Here is a 19,019-nt window from a genome sequence, read left to right on the forward strand (position 1 = left end):
AAGCACTGGTGTCGTGATGAATGTGTTTTCCCCCCAGGTGGTGGACGCCCTGAAAGCAGCGGAGAAGATCGGCTACCCTGTGATGCTGCGCTCGGCCTACGCCCTGGGAGGTCTGGGCTCAGGCCTGTGCGGCGACCGACCCAGACTGGAGGACACAGCTCGCAAGGTGCGCCGAGCAAAGGGCATCGATGAACGCACGCACACAGGCTTGGTTCATACGGGGTAGAAGGATGTCTGCCGCTCTGTTCGAAGCCTGCAGGGAACTTGACTGTTGATCTTGACGGTCGTATTTCACAATGTGAACCTGCTCATCAAGTATGGCTATTCATTTATACTAAAAAGGGAATATAAGTAATTAAGACTTTGAGAAGACTTTGAGGATTGTATTATTTATTCAGAACGAGTCATGGTCAGATATTTGAAGTGTTTGCATTTGTGCGTGTGTGTGTTTGTGTGTGTGTGTGTGTGTGTGTGTGTGTGTGTGTGTGTGTGAATAAGGCCTTGGCCATGAGCAGACAGATCCTGGTGGAGAAGGCCTTGATGGGCTGGAAGGAGGTGGAGTACGAGGTGGTCAGGGACATCGCTGACAACTGCGTCACCGTCTGCAACATGGAGAACTTCGACCCGCTGGGCATACACACCGGTACTGGAAAGATTCCACTAGTGTCTCACTACTGCTTAATTCATTCACCCATCTGCTCATTAGACCTGGATGCCACTGTAGGCGATGACATGCATACATTATGCATGCATATCCAGGCTAAGAATGACCATTACCTGTGAGTTTGGCTATTGTGATATTGAATAAAATGCTGGGATCCAATTTAAATAAGATATTAGAATACTGAGGCACCATACCCGCATCGCAAACAATTTATTGGGATGAAATATACAGTGTCAAGAACCGATTGATTCACCACGAATTGGCGATAGAGTGTGTGATGGGAGAAATGACGGGTAACTTCGTTGCCAGGTGACTCCATCGTGGTGGCCCCCAGCCAGACCCTCTCCAACGAGGAGTACCACATGCTCCGCGAGACCGCCATCAAGGTGGTGCGCCACCTAGGCATCGTGGGCGAGTGCAACATACAGTACGCCCTCCACCCCTTCTCCCTGGACTACTGCATCATCGAGGTCAACGCCCGACTCTCCCGCAGTTCAGCCCTTGCCTCCAAGGCCACCGGGTAAGACGGTGAACGCCAAGGTCCAACATTCGAAATGTTGGCTCTGAATTTTCGAACATTTTTTCCTGCCAGAGTGGGAAAATTCTGCCGGCCAAAAGCGAGTGTTTTAGTGTGTAGCCCTGAATTTGTACCTGCCAAATGGTTGAATGTGTCACTATACAGATATAGTGAAATGGCATTCACATCTTATTTCTCTAATATGTTTTTCCCCCTGTCCCTCTGACGTATCTGCGATAGTATTTGGATGACCTGTTATCACTGTTAACTCACTCATATGTGTTTGTCCCTGGACCCCGGGATACATCTCCCAGGTACCCGCTGGCATTTGTGGCAGCAAAGCTGGCACTGGGCATCCCCCTGCCGGAGATCAAGAACGCGGTGTCGGAGAAAACCACGGCCTGCTTTGAGCCCAGCCTGGACTACATCGTCACCAAGATCCCCCGCTGGGACCTGGACCGCTTCCAGGGCATGTCCCGGGAAATAGGCAGCGCTATGAAGAGCGTCGGAGAGGTGGGATGGAGGGGGGGGTTACTTACTTTCTTAGTGCCTTCCCTTTCCTTGCACACGTCGTGTTACTAGTATGCAATATAGATAATAAGAGGACAAATTCACCCTGCACTATGGAACTTTTCTATTTCATCTACATTGTACACTCCATATGAAAATATCTGACCTAGAAACTCTATCAGGAATAAAACCCATCCACATATAAAATACTGTCTGGGGGATTTCTCTCAATAAATTGTTGTATCGTAGTCCATAAATATATCTACAACCCCAGCCACTAGAGGCCGCCAATGAGAAAACATGGTGCAGCTTTAAGTGCTGACGCAACGTCCCCACAACCACAACCCCCAAACAAATCCCTAAATCTCTTTTGTTGTTTGTCTCCGGCTCTCTCTCTCACTTTTTTTTCTCTTTCTCTCTCTCTCTCGCCCTTCCCATTCATCATCCCCCCCCCCCCCCCCCCCCCCCCCCCCCCCGACGCCGCCGGCCCTCCAGGTGATGGCGGTGGGCCGCACCTTTGAGGAGAGCATGCAGAAGGCCCTGAGGATGTGCCACCCGTCCGTGGACGGCTTCATGCCGCGGCTGCCCCTCAACAAGGCCTGGGGCGCTGCCCAGGACCTCGAGCAGGAGCTGGCCGTGCCCTCCAGCACCCGCGTCTTCTCTCTGGCAAAGGTGCTGCTGCGTGCTCTCTGACCTCCAGCCGGGGCTGTCCATTCATCTGTCTGGTGGTGGAGGGCTGGGTGGGTGGGGGGGGGCGTCGCTATCTCCACCAGCTCACTAGGACTAATGGCTGTAAGGTGAATCCTTTTTTTTTGCTGCGGTGAGAAGGTCGTCAGCGACCGTGAGTCGCTGTCAGAGACCCAATAGCGAGCAGCCAGGCGTCCCTGACTCCGGAGATAGATGGTCCCCTTAAATGTGGAATGAGATCGTTTGGAAGTGTGTGTGTGAGTGTGTGTGTGAGTGTGTGTGTGTGTGTGTGTGTGTGTGTGTGTGCGTGTGTGTGTGTGTGTGTGTGTGTGTGTGTGTGTGTGTGTGTGTGTGTGTGTGTGCGTGCGTGCGTGCGTGCGTGCGTGTGGGTTTGTGCGTGTCGGTGTGCGCGTGTGTGTGTGCGTGTGCGTGTGGGGGGAATTATGGATTAATGATGCTCGTCGCATTGCCGGGCCATCAAACACAGAACGCCACCCCCACCCGTCCACCCACCCCCTTTCAAGGTGGCTGTCAGTTCACCTACTGCAAGTTCACGTCTTTATTCACAGATTTAACACAGATCGCTCTGTTCCAGAACCAGCCGAAGCAAATAGAAAGGCTTTTGGGGGACAGAACGGCTATCCCAGTCATTTGTATGTCAGAATCTGCTGGATATACTGTGCAGAATAACAGAAGGGTCCTGAAAATGAAATCCTTAGACAAAGGGAAGCTGCTGTCTTACTGTTTTAAGGAGAGCCTCGGTCTGAGTCTGTGTCTCTCTCTCCAGGCCCTCCACAGCGGTATGAGCGTGGACAGAATCCACAAGCTCACAGCGATAGATAAGTGGTTCCTGCACAAACTCAACCGCATCACACTGCTGGAGCAGCACCTGACCAACTTCAACAGGTAACACACCACCCAGAAACACATACCATGCCAGGCTTATGGGTCATATGAAAGGTACATCAGTCTGGTGCTGTTGGCACCCACTGCACTGCACAACATGGAGAAGAGTCCCATCATTAGAGCAATCCAAAATCAAACTACAATTTACCTGTGATCATTTTACCATCTATGTTTTTCTTTTTTTTTACATTAACATATCAGGGGACTGAGATTGATAAAAAGCATGGAACCAAACTGGACGATCCTACTCTTGCCAATGTTGTGCTAGGAGTAGGCCTATACCAGTCGGATATTAAGGCTTTTGTAATTCCTTTGAACTGTAGTGGTTATTTTTTAACATGCCAGACTAAACACTGATATAATTAATTAATCTTACGGCCCATAAGGAGTCAGTCGGCCTTTCTGCAGCATCTTTGTTTTGTTCTGATGGATGGTATCCCATAGCACATAAGGTATTGGTTGAGAGGATTTAGATTGAGTCTTTTCATAACCTGACCCACTAGATGTCACTGTTGGATTGAGAAAGCTGTTTGTGTGTCAGTTGAGGACGGTGTGTGTCTGTATGTCTGTTTGTCTGTGTGCGTGTTTCTTGGTGTCCCTTTGAGACCTACATTTGTGTATGTACTTTTAATTCTTTGTTTAGAAGTACTTCCTAAGAACACTAGAAACGATGCTACCCCATGAATACCCTCTCCTTCACTCACTTTGCAATCTGACACTTTTGTGTGTATCTGTGTGCATATTTCCCATTATTCGTAATATTCTATAATGACTAAGACAATTTAAATCATCTTGAAATCAAGACCTGAAAATCACACTTAGCATTGACTCCAAAGTGTGTGTAAAATTATAGCCCTATAAAGTTTAAGTTTACACTCTAAACTATTCCCGTGGTGGATAGAGCATCCTCTTGTCCAGCCTATCTATGATCTTTAATCTTTATAGGGATGTCTGCACATTCTATACTCTCGGTCCATCTCGGTTATTTTCCTCGGCTCTCTTCCTCCCGTCCCCTACTCTTTATTCCTAACCTCGCTCCCGGAGACTCCAAGGGTCCTCAGGCCGCGTCTCCTCCTTTCCGGCTCAAGACCTCTTTCTCCTCCTCTCCCTTACCGGTTCCCTCTCTCTCTTTGCTTTTGTTTTGATTCTCCACTCCCCACCTTGTTGGTCTCAGCTGGCCCCTCCACCACCCAGCTCCTCCACCACCACCACTGGCACCACCACGTCTCCCCCCCCCCCCCCCACTGCACAAGGCTCAAAGCCAGCGTGGATGCCCTCAGGCCCGCGGTCTGGGCTCAACGGGTCACTCTATCTCAGCTTTGGAAGCTCAGTCCTTTCAATGATTAATGGGCCGGTGTCCGTTCCGCTGGCCACCGCGAAAGCGCACCGGCTGTGGCTGTGGTCCGCCGCGCTAGGCGGGGAGATTAGTGGACGGACAGACTCAGGACGTGGGAAACAGGCTTTTAGATCTGATTGATCGCAGAGTGGGGCGCAGGTGGGCTTGCAGCGCTGCCGTCCTGTCTGGTGTCTTTGTGGGGGGTGTGTGTGGGCCTAGGGGGGTGTCTGTGTGTGTGTGGGCAGGCAGGTGCATGTTTGAACATTGTTCTCTTGTGGAGTTGTGATTCTACCGTCATCCTATCACACGATGGCCTTTAAATACATTTATTTTTAGATGTGATAGTGGGCGTGGTCTGGCTCAAACCGGGGTGTGTGGTATTCCTTTATACACAACTTTAAAGGAATTGGATAGTAAGTGGCAGTCAGTTGAAAGCCAGTGACAAAGTGCACAGCAACTGGTTTTTCTATTCTTTAATGGTCATCTACCACCATTTTCATTAATGGATTTGAGGTGATGTAAGGTGAGGTATTTATGGTTCTTGTAAGGGTCAACGCTGCTGTGATGATGATGTGAGGTCCAACCCCATAGACGGGCAGGGCACATTTTTGTGCTTTATCTCCATCCGTCTCTGTGTGCGTTTGATCAAATACATTTGAGAAAACATGATTGGGAAATGTTTGTGTGTCTCTCCTATACAAGCCTATTTGAGAATAAAATACTTTTTCCGATGATGCTTCTTGTAAGGAAGACGAGTAAGTGCTCTTGATCAAATGTCTGCACTTTGAAGCTCTTTCTGTGATTCCAAACATAGAGAAGTCCTCTGCCTTACTCTCCCCTTCTCTCCTCCCCGTCTCTCTCTCTTTATCTCTCTGTCTCTCGCAGCCCCATTCTCTCTCTCTCTCTCTCTCTCTCTCTCTCTCTCTCTCTCTATCTCTCTATCTCTCTCTATCTCTCTTTCTCTCCCGTGGCCGTTTCACAGGGGTTTGTTATTTCTCAACTCAACCGGCTGCGGTGGGAGTTAAAACACACTTGACATTTCCAATATCGTTACGGTACCGGGTCATAAATAATTCACACGGGGGAAGAGAGAGCCGGCTGTGCCGTAGAGGGGGAAGGAAAGGATTTCTTCCCTTTTCTCCCGTTGCTCCCATATATTTCCAAATGCTCCTTCAAACCTCATGTGCATGAAACCTTTATCGATTGGTAAAGGGGTTTTAAACGGCTGCACTTGGCCACCTGTCGTGCTGGCTCCTGGTCGCCCGGCCCGGGCATCGATTTCCCGGCCGGCCTTGTTTGCCCGGGTCCGTCGGACAGGGGGAGCCAGCCGCGACCCGGGAGCTTTACTTCTGACACTCCTGGTTGACTTGACTTGGAGGAACACCTATACAGAACACCCACACATACCGACACAGACAGACAGACAGACAGACAGACAGACATATAGACACATACCTAGGCGTACACACGCGCACAAACAAACATGTATGCACACACACCCACACGCACCCTTCACTTACGTCCTTAAACAGTCGGTAAACGCTATTTGTCATACCGCAATGCTTCTGTCTTGACACCTTACCAGATCCAACGAGCTTCTCCCGACCTCGTGTCCATCTGTCTCCCCTCACCGTGTCCATCTGTCCCCCTGCAGTGTCACCGTGCCAAGGCAGCTGCTGCTGAAGGCCAAGCAGGACGGCTTCTCGGACCGACAGATAGGTCACATCATGGGCTCCAGCGATTCGGCCGCCAGGGAGTTGAGGCTGGCCCACAACATCAGACCCTGGGTCAAACAGGCAAGTCCTGCTGGGTGGTGGTGGGTGGTGGTGGGGACCAACCACCCACCTCCATTAATTGCGTCCCTCTAAGGTGTCGTATTAAGAGTGACAGTGTCTATACCTTTTCGATGGTTACGAGGGGCAGAGCCTGTTTCCCTTTAAAGACGTGCCTTAACGGAACAGGCCCGATTCCTTCCCGTGCTTGCAGACTTGTCGAGAACCATTCATCCAAACAACACGACACTCAACAGTGCACTTCTTTGGGTCCTCAGCGACGCAGCCCCCGACAAGTGCATAGTCGGTCGGATGAACAGTTGTCAAGAAAATCGAAGGACAAACATACATACACAGACTCTTTTTTTTTGTCATTTTTGTGAGATACAGATACAAAGAACCAGTTCTGCAGCTGGGAAGTAGATACATTATTGATGTAGTAATAAAACATCGCTCAATATGTTATTCCTTATTCATTGCTTTTTTTCCTTATATACATTGTAGGGCTGCACAATTAATTGCATGTTAATTGAAATTGTGATTTAGGCTTCTTTATTGAGCTAATTGTGAATGGTTGTCGTTAATTTGTTTAAATAGATTTATTTAAAAAAAAACAAACATTTGAAGTTGTGCGCAGTCACGTTCAAGTCTAATTACACACAGTCACAACTCAGCAATTGCTTTATCTTTTATTGTTTTGTATTACAGTTAGCTTCATATAATATCGATAATCTGCTCATCGCAATGAATAATCGCAATCACAATATTGTATTATACCCAGTACTAATGTTCAGCTTTGGAGAACTTACGAGTCACATAAACACTGGCCAGGAGTAGAAGAATTAGCGTGCCCTAGTAATGAACTTAGGGATGCAGGAAAACAGTTTGTTTTACTGATTGAATTATTAATATCCTCTTTCCCTTCCTTTGTAGATTGATACTCTGGCAGCAGAATATCCTGCCATGACCAACTACCTTTACTGCACCTACCACGGAGAGGTCTGTGTGTGTGTGTGTGTGTGTGTGTGTGTGTGTGTGTGTGTGTGTGTGTGTGTGTGTGTGTGTGTGTGTGTGTGTGTGTGTGTGTGTGTGTGTGTGTGTGTGTGTGTGTGTGTGTGTGTGTGTGTGTGTGTGTGTGTGTGTGTGTGTGTGTGAAAAATGTAATATTTTCTAGCATCAGACCTGTGTTTGACAACGGTACCAAATGATATACACCCCAAACAGCAATGATTATGTACACTCATGACAAAGATCCTACCTGTTAAATGTTCAATATTGCTTCACACAATTAACATTGATTTATTTTTTTATCCTATTTTACAATATTACATATTTAATGTATGCTATGCTTCATGCTTTATTTGATGTGATCTAAACACTGGGCATCAAAACATTGTTTTTCATGGTAAATGTTCAACAGGAGCATGACTTGTCCTTCGAAGACCGGGGTGTGATGGTCCTTGGCTGTGGGCCCTACCATATCGGTACGGTCTTGTTTCACTGTCATGGTTTATTGAGACATTCTGTGGATGTTCTGAATTATAGCAATCTATATGCTATACATAACAATGAATGCATTACTCTTAGAAAACTCGCTAGAAAAACACACTGTTAAGAGTGAAGTAACCAACTCGTAAAACTACTATTATTATATTGCTCATGGTACATTTGTTATTCAAAAACACAAAAGAGGACTCTCAAATGTCAAAATGTTGCTGTCAGTAAAGCTTTATTACTTATGTTACGACGACTGAATGGTTGCCAAGCAACACCAAGAGTCATTCTTGATTACTTTTATTATAATTCTCCATAACCTCAATTTGTGTTCAGAGTGTAAGACTGTAATCCCGAGCAAATTTAAGATCATGGTTCAAAGATCGCTATAAAGTCACTGCTTGCGGTTAAAATGTGATAGACGCACATTCATTTATCTGGCAGTTCAACCTGTAATAACCTTTAATTGTATTTGGCAAATGCCAGCTTGTTTACGGACTCTTATAAAACATCCTCAAATGGATTTCTTTACATCGCTCATTTAATTCCTGATAGAAAATCCTGCACGTGTCGTTGTGTTCAAGTCTGCTTGCGTGCTCCTCTGATTCCAATACATCTATCTTTCCTGCACCTCTTTTGAATAGCAGTCGTGTGCTTTTCTATGTATTAGAACCTTTGTGTCAGGAACGCCTTATAAGGCCCTTTTTGTGGGCCCTCAACCAGGCAGCAGTGTGGAGTTTGATTGGTGCGCGGTGTCCAGCATCCGGGCCTTGCGGCAGATGGGCAAGAAGACGGTGGTGGTGAACCACAACCCGGAGACGGTCAGCACTGACTTTGATGAGTGTGACCGCCTCTACTTTGAGGAGCTCACCCTGGAGCGTGTCCTGGACATCACCCAACAAGAGGTTAGAGTGGGCACACGCACGCGCACACACACACACACACACACACACACACACACACACACACACACACACACACACACACACACACACACACACACACACACACACACACACCAACTAACCCACACATCTACACAAACACACAGCAACACACATGCACACAAAAACACAGCAACACACACGCACACACAGCAACACACATGCACCCACTGACACACACACACACACAAACACAGCAACACACACACGCGCACACACACACACATCAAACCAAACACTCACACACACACACACACACACACACACACACACACAATGACACAGACACACATTCAGGCACACGCCAACACCAACTGATCGTTCTCGAACACTAGCATCAACTCACCACTATCACTCGTCCTAAGTTATGACATCATTGTTTGTGCATTGATTGGTTTCAATGGAGGAAGTAGCGGTCCGTGACGCTCCCCGGGGACACATACACAGTGACGCTGACGGTGACGCCGAGCAGCACTTTAAGTGGGGCCCCAGTGGCCATGTGTATTAGTGTTTTAATGAAGAGTCATTCTTCTCCACTATTATGATTTGCTTTGAATTTGCTTACCGATACAGTACTACTGCAACGAAAACTTTCCAAGAGGAAGTCATTTACCATAGCATTCCTGCAGAGCACTGGACGGGCAGTCCATTCATCTCCCCCAGAAAAACAACGACTCGGCTCACGTACGCATGGATGATGCATCAATTCATTGTCAAATATCCTTGTTGGTGACTCCTGTTTTTATTTAAACTTGTATATTAACTCTAAACTGGAAGATTCTGTGAAAGTTGAACTGTACAGAAATAAAAGTTAACTAAATTTTAAATTTGCCATTTAGTAACGGTCCAAAATAACATATAGAATTGTACCTGCTTGAGGCCAAGCAATTGTTTATATATGTAACACTCAATAACTTTACCTTTATTCTTTTTTGAAACAATTGGCAAACTAGACATTTTCAAAATGCAGTTTTTGAGTTGAGTAAATTGGTTATGGCTTTCAACTCAAAATAAGCCTTTGAGATGTGTCTGGGCGCATCTTGCCCACTGAAAGTTTGCTAAGACGTGCTGGAGGCTTTGTATATAGGCTTTATCCCCCAGCGCTATCAGGTGTGTGCATGGCTCTTTGTGCAACTGATCCCATGTTCTTTCTGTGATCATGGGCTAATGCCAATTGACTTTCCCTTTCCAGAGGAAATGTAATCCAGTAGAAGTGGCAATAGGATCAGAGTGTGATTAAGTGTTTGTTTGTTCACTAGGATAACATATGCCCCCCCCCCCCCCACAAACACCGTCCCTTGCATGCTGTGTGTTTGTGTGTTTGTGTGTGTGTGTGTGTGTGTGTGTGTGTGTGTGTGTGTGTGTGTGAGTGAGTGAGTGAGTGAGTGAGTGAGTGAGTGAGTGAGTGAGTGAGTGAGTGAGTGAGTGAGTGCGTGCGTGCGTGCGTGCGTGCGTGCGTGTGTGCGTGCGTGCGTGCGTGCGCAAACCCAGCATTAGTGCTGGGAGATAAACCCGGGACAGTGAACCATGAATAGTGAAGAGGTGCAACCTGTAGTTGCCATGGAAACGGCATCCACCCTGGATCATGCAGGATGGAAGAGGCGCTCGTAGAGTTTCCATTATAGAGAACTTTCACCTGCCCGCTTGCACACACACACGCACACAAGCACAAACACACACGCATAAGCACTCTTTCAAGTAATGCCAAGGAATGACCAACATCAGCTGTTAGATGACCTTTAATCTATTCTGAGTGTAAAGCATAAGGTTAGGCAGAGGTTGGTTGTGTTTTGCATTCAACTTCATCGTTGCAAATTCTTAACGTACCAATAATAACCTGTTTGTCATCTCTTTTCCATCCCTTTGGCAATCCCTCCAATTATTTGTCATTCCCTTTCCTCTCCTTTCTCTCTCTCTCTCTCTCTCTCTCCTCTCTCCTCTCTCTCTCTCGCTCTCTCTCCTCTCTCTCTCTCTCACTCTCTCTCTCTCTCTCTCTCTCTCTCTCTCTCTCTCTCTCTCTCTCTCTCTCTCTCTCCTCTCCAGGGCTGCTCGGGCAGCATCGTGTCGGTGGGGGGCCAGATCCCCAACAACCTGGCTGTGCCGCTGCACCAGAACGGGGTGAACATCCTGGGCACCAGCCCCCTGCAGATCGACCGGGCCGAGGAGCGCTCTGTCTTCTCCAGCATCCTGGACAACCTCGGCATCGCCCAGGCACCCTGGAGGGCCCTCAGCTCCCTGGTGAGGGCCCACACAGGGGCCGTGTTGAAGCACTGTGCGCTGTGCAGCTTGTGTGTTGGTTAGTGTAGCGCCTGGCCTCTTCCGCCAGTCATCATAATGACTCGCAGCGAAGACGGCGAAGGTAACCTAGGCACTTGGTTGATTGAATGACTGAGTACATTTTGTTTAAGATACAGAATGATGGCAGGTTTATTTACAATAATCACACGGAAATACAGCTATAATACATTGGACAAATTCTATATATAGCCCTTCAATTAATTAACAAAACCCGTAAAATGTGTGGTTGTCCCATGGGTAAAAAAAACACATCCTAAAGCTAGGATCCAAAGTAGCTGGCCGTGTTAACTTTTAAGTTTTCCTCAGATTTTTAGTTTTTATCAGATATCTTTATAACTAAGGTAGAGCTTCTCCAGCTCCCTAAGAGGCCAATCAAATGAGATGAGCCCCTGATGTGTCAATCCAACAGCCATAGCCCCCCTGCTGGTGACAAGTATACAGTATATGTTGTATTGGTAGATGCATTCTTAATTGCAAACTGACACAGAGAAAACATAACCCCTTTCCGTTGACACTATAAAATGGAGTTAGCAAGGATAAATGGCTGCTGTATAGTGAATGTTATAAATACCCTTGTGCAAGTCACATTGCCAATCATTTTCAGTCATAACTTCAGCTGCCATACAGCAAGGAGACCCACAGCCAAACTAAACTGCAGTTTTCCTGCGTACCTACGGACAATGTGTACAGCATGTACAGCTCACTCCCTCTGTGGATGTCTCAAGTTATTTTTGTCATGTTCGCAGTACCTCTGCTGCCCCAGCTGAAACTTCTGCAGCACCCGTGTGTGTTGGCAACTGTTGTTTTGATGTGCCTCTTCCATTAGGGCTGACCTTGGCCCCTCAGGCCTAGACGGGGCGGGGGGGGGGGGGAGTGGAGGGAACTACTGTGTAGGGCAGACATGACCGTGTGCTTGCATCAGGGGGCCTGGATCTCTTTTTGGCTGGTGAAGAATTCCCCTTTTGCTGTCCCGCCATACGCCATCCGCCATCTCCAGAGTCTGTTTCACTGCTGGCTTCGCAGGCGGTCTTCTCTGGAGCTCACCGCCTCTTTATTTTAATGGGCTAAGATGAGACACACTGGTGACGCAGCACAATGTCTCCGGAAAGAGACTTGATAATAAGGAGAGTGAAGGAGCGATGAAGGGAAGAGATGGAGAACTTAGAACATGAATAGGTTCAAAGAAAGAACCTGGTGATAACAGGGAAGGGGTGTGTGTGTGATGTCATTCACTAAGTCCACATCCCCCCTGTGAGAAGAAATGAAATGTATTAAAGTTTTATCTTGTACTCGAACACCACGTTGGAGACCCTCCTTTTAATTCAAGGGGTTGTAGAATGGAATGGCTTTCCGTGACTGGGTTATCTCAGTCCAAGTGTATCGGTGCTGCTTACTAAGGCAGAATGCCCTTCGACTCAGTGGCCGTTAGGACATCTACCAGTGGCTCTTGCACCATAAGCAGCTTGGAAAGACAATTAATAAACAGATAAATAAGGGTGATTAGTGTGCAATTATGTGTGACATCCTGACCTTTAACTCTTCTTCTTGATATCGTCAAGTCCAAACGGGCTAATTATTTACCAACAAAAAAGCTCAGAAAAAAGAGATGAAGGGGTTAGTTTCAAAATGCGAGCAGGTCAATAGATAAAACTATAGTCCAGTGTAAATACACTTTCAATCCACCCAGACAGACGCACAAACTCATTTTCTTTTACTGCTATTCTAAGGGAACAATTAATCCCGCCCCTCTGGTTATATTAATAAATATAGACATAAGGTGAACATTTGTCTTTGAGGGTTCTTTTGATAAACCACAAAAATAATTACCATTTGACACCCTCAGAAAACTTCTCTGGTTATCTAATGAAATCCCTGTGATTACTTTTCCTTAAACATGAGATGAAGATTTAATTCCTTGGAGGGAAAAGAGCAGAGGCAGTACTCTGTAGCCAGAGCCTATTCTATATTCATATTCTCCATTCATATTCCAAAGCATGCCTTTACTATTTCATATTAAACACACTGAAGTCCCCTCGTCCTTCCACACACTCTGTCCTTGCTTGCGATAGTGCTGAGCATGAAAACAAGGCCGTAGCTTGTTCCGTATTAATAAGGTGACCTAGTCGTCATGTGTCTGTACTGAATGAGTCTGCCCCTGGCATGCACCCCCTTCTCAGACCCCACTCTTCCTCTCTGCCCCTACAGGAAGATGCCATTTCCTTTGCCAACAAGGTGGGCTACCCATGTCTCCTAAGACCTTCCTACGTTCTCAGGTAACTGCTCCAAAACACACTTTTCTGTTCATACATACATAAGGACGGCATTTGTCATATTCCTTTGAGTGCCCTACTCTCAACACATTTGTGGATGCAAGCGTTTTTTTTCTTCATCCCTCTATTGCTCTCTTGAGTGTCCTATCCTCTAGAGGTTTATTTTCTGTTCTCTCCTCTGTTCTCTCCGTATCCTTACACTCTCTCTCTCTCTCTCTCTCTCTCCTCCCATATGTCCTCATTCTCAAGTGTTCTCTGATGTTGTCTCCTCTTAGTTCCTAATCATTCTCTTCTCGGCCTCTCCCCTGCTCAGCTCTGAATCATTTTCTGTTCCTCTCCTATCCATACTGACTCCAATCTCTTTCCCTCCATATTTTTCCTCTCCTCTCTTCTTGTCTCGTCTCCTCTCATATCCTATCATCTCCTTTCCTCTCCTCTCCTCTCCTCTCCTCTCCTCTCCTCTCCTCTCCTCTCCTCTCCTCTCTTCTCTTCTCGTCTTTCTTATCTCGTCTCCTTCTTCTTCTCGTCTCCTCTCGTCGCCTCCCCTCTCCTCTCCTCTCCTAGTCCCTGCTTTCTACTCCTCTTCAACTCTCCTCTTCTCTCCTTTGTACTCATTCCAGTTTTCTTTCCCTCCATAGTTTTCTCTCCTTGTTTCCTCCCCTACTCCATACTCTCCCCTCTCCTCTCCTTCCCTTCCCTCTGTACTGATTCTGTTCTATTTCCCTCCATTGTTTTCATTTTTCTCTCCTCCTCTCCTACACCCTTCTCTCCTCCTCTCCTACACCCGACTCTCTCCCCTCCTTGATCCTCTCCACCCTCTCATCGGTGCTGATACCATGCCCTCAGGCTAGTGTGAACTCTCTCTTATCGTGTCCCAGCATCAGAGCCTTTTAGATCTTCTCATCTTGACATCCAAGCTAATGGGTTTTGAGTGTTTTATTTCCTGCAGTCTTTGTACACAGACATAGAACCCCAAAACCTATGAACACCCCACATTGCTCATTTCCAGGTTTAGATAAAAACATTTTCTCGACCAATACATTAGCCATGGGTAAGTCTAGCAAATGCATTGCTAGACTCTCTGTACTTTACCGAGTACACCACCTTGGGAATCCCACAAATGCATATGATTGTTTGAGCACTGTTGAACTTTAAATGGTATTTGTGATCATTCCAGAGGGAATGCAAAAATCATATGTAAAATAAATCTAGACATTATTGCGTGAATTAATGCTTTAGTGTAAACGATGATGATGAGCTCCCTGTGGTGTCTTTACAGGGCTTTTACATCGAAACATGCTATTTTGGATGCATCGGACGGTTAAAATGTTTTTTATGTTGGTAGTAATGGTACTTTGGTCAATTCATCAGGAATATAAGCAAAATAACATTTTCATTAGCCTAGGTTGTTGTTTATTTACTTTGATTTAAGGGATTATAGTACTACGACTCTCTTGATTCTTCTCAACATTGCAGACTACCGCCAACAGAGAATCCCAAGTTGCATTCGGATTTACAAGCCCCCTAGCCCCTCGCCTCGTCCCTCTTCATCTTTGCCTGTCTGTCTCCTCACTTGCTGTCTCACCCAGCCTTCGTCCTTTCCTTTTTCTCTCTAGTCTCGCTATCTCCTCGTCTCTCCTTACCTCCCTTTAACAGGTGGAGGGCCCAGCAATCTAAAACCGAAAACAACAACAAATAATAATGTGCTGAAATGTGCTGTTTTGTAATGACTATCTCTGCACTGTTTCTAAAAACACTGGTGTCCGCGGACCTAAATATATCAACTTAATCTCCATTTATTGAATTTATTCAGCCTCTCTTTCCTTTTATTTCTCCCTCTGCCTCTCATTTCACATTCTCAGCTATGTTATTAAATATGTAGCATGTCCCTAATAATGATAAAGCAGACGGATGCGTCTTTCTTTCTATCTCTCTGGATGGGAAACAAACAGTGCTGATCTGTTTTCACAGCGGCTCTGCCATGAATGTGGCATATGGAGAGGAAGAGATGAAGCGCTTCCTGGAAGAAGCCTCTCAGGTGTCCCAGGTGAGCTGCGGTACTAGCCCCTGTGTGTGTGTGTGTCTGTGTGTGTGTGTGTGTGTGTGTGTGTGTGTGAGATGGTGTGGGTGTAAGTGGGTATTCCAGATTTTGTGGACAGCCTAAGGCTGCATAATATATTTGATCAATATCATTATATGAATTGCATAACAAAACAGCAAAAGCTGTGATATGGGCTCTTTTCGAATACAGAGCCTATTTTCATTTATTCTACTATATGTTCAGAATAAGTCATTTTTTGGTTTGGTTTATCGCATAAAAAGCCCTGATTGATTATTTTACCCTTATTAAAAGTTGTACGTATTCAAGCACAGTACGTCAAACTAATCTCTATTAAAAAGTATCTAGAGTATTACCATTTATTCATGAGGTCTTTCCCTTTTCTTAGGCGTGTCATTATGTCTGTTTCTTTTCCCTCGTTTTTCCAGTTCTATCCGAACCCTAAACCCTATCAACCGTAAATCATACCACCATGTCACACAGTTACAACCTTGGGGGGGGGGGGGGCGTTCAAGCATTATTTTATGTGCTGTTGTTAAGATGTTTCTGTGTCTTGGCCTCTGTCCCCCAGGAGCATCCTGTGGTCATCACCAAGTTCATCATTGGTGCCAGAGAAGTTGAGGTGGACGCAGTGGCAAAAGCGGGCAAGGTAAGACCTGCACAGTTGCCTTATCTCAAGTATATGATGACTAGCTATAGTGGATCACCCTTAAACAGGGTTCCTGGAGACGCTAGTGCTGTAGCTTACTGAAGCATCAGCAGAACAAAGCTTCTGGGTATCATTTTAAATGTCAATGATTAGCAATCACAAAGGTTGTTTGCAAGCCTTAATTCCCATTGGTTGCCCATTCCAAAGCCTATGGCACCTGATTGCTGAAGCAATCAGCCGCTAAAGCGGTCCACACATGATGAGCAAAGCGTTGGACACTCTTATGTCGGGTGTTTGGAACATAGCCAGCCATCAGAACTAAGAAAGCGGCTGGTGTTTAGACCCGGTTGATTTTTTTTAACCTCGAACAAAGCCTGGTTTATGATTTGGTTGCTTTTTGAGTCAGCGTCAAACAGGACAAAATGTGCTGTAAAAGTGGTCAGATAAACGTTAAACCAAAGCCATTCTTGAAACAGGGATGTAATGGAAGAAGTAAATAGCTGTAGGATCGCAGTGGTGTTAGCAGTAGTGAGAGGCCAATCTAATGCATGCGGGGGGGGGGTGGTCGAGATGAGAGCATACTTTATGTTTCAAGCCACAGACCAGAAAGACCTTCATAGAAGGGCATTGATTACTTTTCCACTATTGTTCACAACGACAAACAATGATTTGACGGCATAGAAAGTAAGAAGTACAGTAATCAAGTTCAAATGAACGTTTCTTGTATGAAAGCAGCATATTGATCTTTCACTGCCTGCCTTTTTTTCCTCTTGATTTTATCTGAATTTCATACTCACTTAATCGTGTTATTTAGACAAACATTAAAAGTAAACAAGATGCGTGAATAACATTTTTCAGAATTCAGGCTTTGGCGCAGACAACCCATTTGTGGTTCCACCCATCATTTACATAGAAACATACAAAATAGTCACAAATATATGAATAGTAGATACAATTAGATAGAAACATATCAAATAAACGAAACGCTGACAAAAAATTAAGACCCAATGATACAATGCTGACAGAGACAGATATAAAAACCAACCAAGGAATGAAAAGTAATATTACAGCAAACTAGCGATACCATGATATGATATATGTGGTACGGGCTCCTCTGTATATCGTGGTTTTGCAGAAATGTGGTCCAATATATAACCCTTATTCCCTTTAAATGTATCCATCAGGCGTAGGCCGAAACCCCCTCAGCATGCAGAAAACTGTTTGCTCATCATTTACCATAGTTAAAGAGCATTTATCTAGTAGCTAAAGAGCCCATTTATTGAGGTTATACATCTTTCCTCCAACAGCAGCCTTGTGTTGCACAACTCCGAAAAACAGCTCAGAAAAATGTGTCTCCCATTCCATTTAATTCCACCTACTCACGGTGATCCATCACATTTCCAGCCCCAGCCCTCCCTGCTTTGTAGCTCTGCCGTGTCCCCCGTCGTCTATTATTTTGCTGTGTACATGAAGGCGAAGCGGCAGACACTCACTCTCCCTGCGGTTCACAACGAGAGCAGGACACTTTCCTTCATCTCCAGTCAAAAGACATTAGGCCCCTGACAGACCTGACGAGGGGGGTAGAAAGAATGAAACCAATACCCGGGAAATGAGTTTAGAATCAACATGACGTAGCTCAGGTTTTCTCTTTCCTATTAGATTGCCTAAAGTTCATGCCTTTTCCTCGATTCTTTATCTTGTATCTTGGCTTAGCTTTGTGTTGTCCCAAGTTTCAAATTATGTATTATAGTATATATAGTATCAAATGATCCACTTGTTAACTACTACATATACCTACAAGACACTTGGTGAAACAGGAATGTGAGGAGTCTGTGTGCGCGTGTGTGGTTATCTTAGACCTTTTTTCTAGTGTACAAGAGTTGTCAGCAGCCATCGGCCCCTGAGGACCCTCAGGGGCCCAGTGCAGTTATCCCATATGAAGGGCCACGGGGTGGCCCTTCATATGGGATAACTGCCCTGGACAATGTCATCTGACATCACTCTCCACAAGTGCAAGAGATCACCTTACAACCATTTTTGGTCAGGCCAACATTCTTAACCGACACAAGGCCAGGATGGCTTTTCAATTCGATATTCACTCCACTGCAGTATTGCTACCCAAAGTAGCTGACATTTGATAGATGCAACCGTGAAATGTACTTTTCACTAGAAACTGTGTTAGGGCATGTCGTACAAATAAAACGATTATGAAATAACAGACATTTTTGCCATCATCCTCGATAGGACGTAACTTCCTTTCTTTTTCAAGGCAAATCCGCCCTTTTAAAATATAATTGAAACAAGCAAACAGGATGTTTTGTGCAACAGAGAGAGACGGGGAAAGTCACATTATTTAAGTAATGTGGCAACCTCTTCAAGAATTGCCAATTTAGAGGGATTTTTACGTGAAGATATTCTACACTTAGGCCATTTAAATCCAGAATGAATAGGGCCTTCGAGTAGTACCGCTCCTATTTCTTGTTAATAATAATGTGCAATGGCCTGGTAATGTTTTTTCTTTTACATTAAATTCACGTACAGGCCTTCCTTTGATTCTAGTACCATATTTCCAGAATGTTCTTCATTGAATGCCAAACATTTCTGTTAGACCTGGAGTGGTACTTTGCATGTGTGCGTGCCTGCGTGTGTGTGTGTTGCTGTGTGTGTGGTTTTTGGATGAGTGAGATGATTATAGGCCTTATCAGAACAGTGCTGATGAATGTAGCAGCAGTGTAAATCTGCAAATGACACGCTGCACACACACATATACACACACGGACACACAGACACACATACAGACACACACACACACACACACACACACACGCACACGCACGCACACACACACACACACACACACACACACACACACACTAACAAAATCTTACTCAAACCTCACTCTTGGAAAAGGCA

General features: G+C 45.6%; 1 protein-coding gene across 1 annotated transcript in view; it reads left to right on the plus strand.

The window, feature by feature from the left end:
• Positions 1 to 19,019, plus strand: part of cps1 (carbamoyl-phosphate synthase 1, mitochondrial) — a gene marked incomplete at both ends in the record, with an annotated part of 39,195 nt that overhangs the window by 9,111 nt on the left and 11,065 nt on the right. The window contains 14 exons of the mRNA XM_079731301.1: positions 38 to 166; positions 499 to 643; positions 974 to 1,184; positions 1,496 to 1,694; positions 2,187 to 2,363; positions 3,166 to 3,284; positions 6,275 to 6,416; positions 7,326 to 7,391; positions 7,813 to 7,876; positions 8,610 to 8,791; positions 10,874 to 11,068; positions 13,334 to 13,401; positions 15,370 to 15,445; positions 16,029 to 16,106. Of these exons, the coding sequence (XP_079587427.1) occupies positions 38 to 166; positions 499 to 643; positions 974 to 1,184; positions 1,496 to 1,694; positions 2,187 to 2,363; positions 3,166 to 3,284; positions 6,275 to 6,416; positions 7,326 to 7,391; positions 7,813 to 7,876; positions 8,610 to 8,791; positions 10,874 to 11,068; positions 13,334 to 13,401; positions 15,370 to 15,445; positions 16,029 to 16,106 (1,851 nt within the window). The remainder of the gene's footprint in view (positions 1 to 37; positions 167 to 498; positions 644 to 973; positions 1,185 to 1,495; positions 1,695 to 2,186; positions 2,364 to 3,165; positions 3,285 to 6,274; positions 6,417 to 7,325; positions 7,392 to 7,812; positions 7,877 to 8,609; positions 8,792 to 10,873; positions 11,069 to 13,333; positions 13,402 to 15,369; positions 15,446 to 16,028; positions 16,107 to 19,019) is intronic.

This window comes from Pollachius pollachius, assembly GCF_949987615.1.
Source record: "Pollachius pollachius genome assembly, chromosome: 3".
Classification (NCBI taxonomy): domain Eukaryota; kingdom Metazoa; phylum Chordata; class Actinopteri; order Gadiformes; family Gadidae; genus Pollachius; species Pollachius pollachius.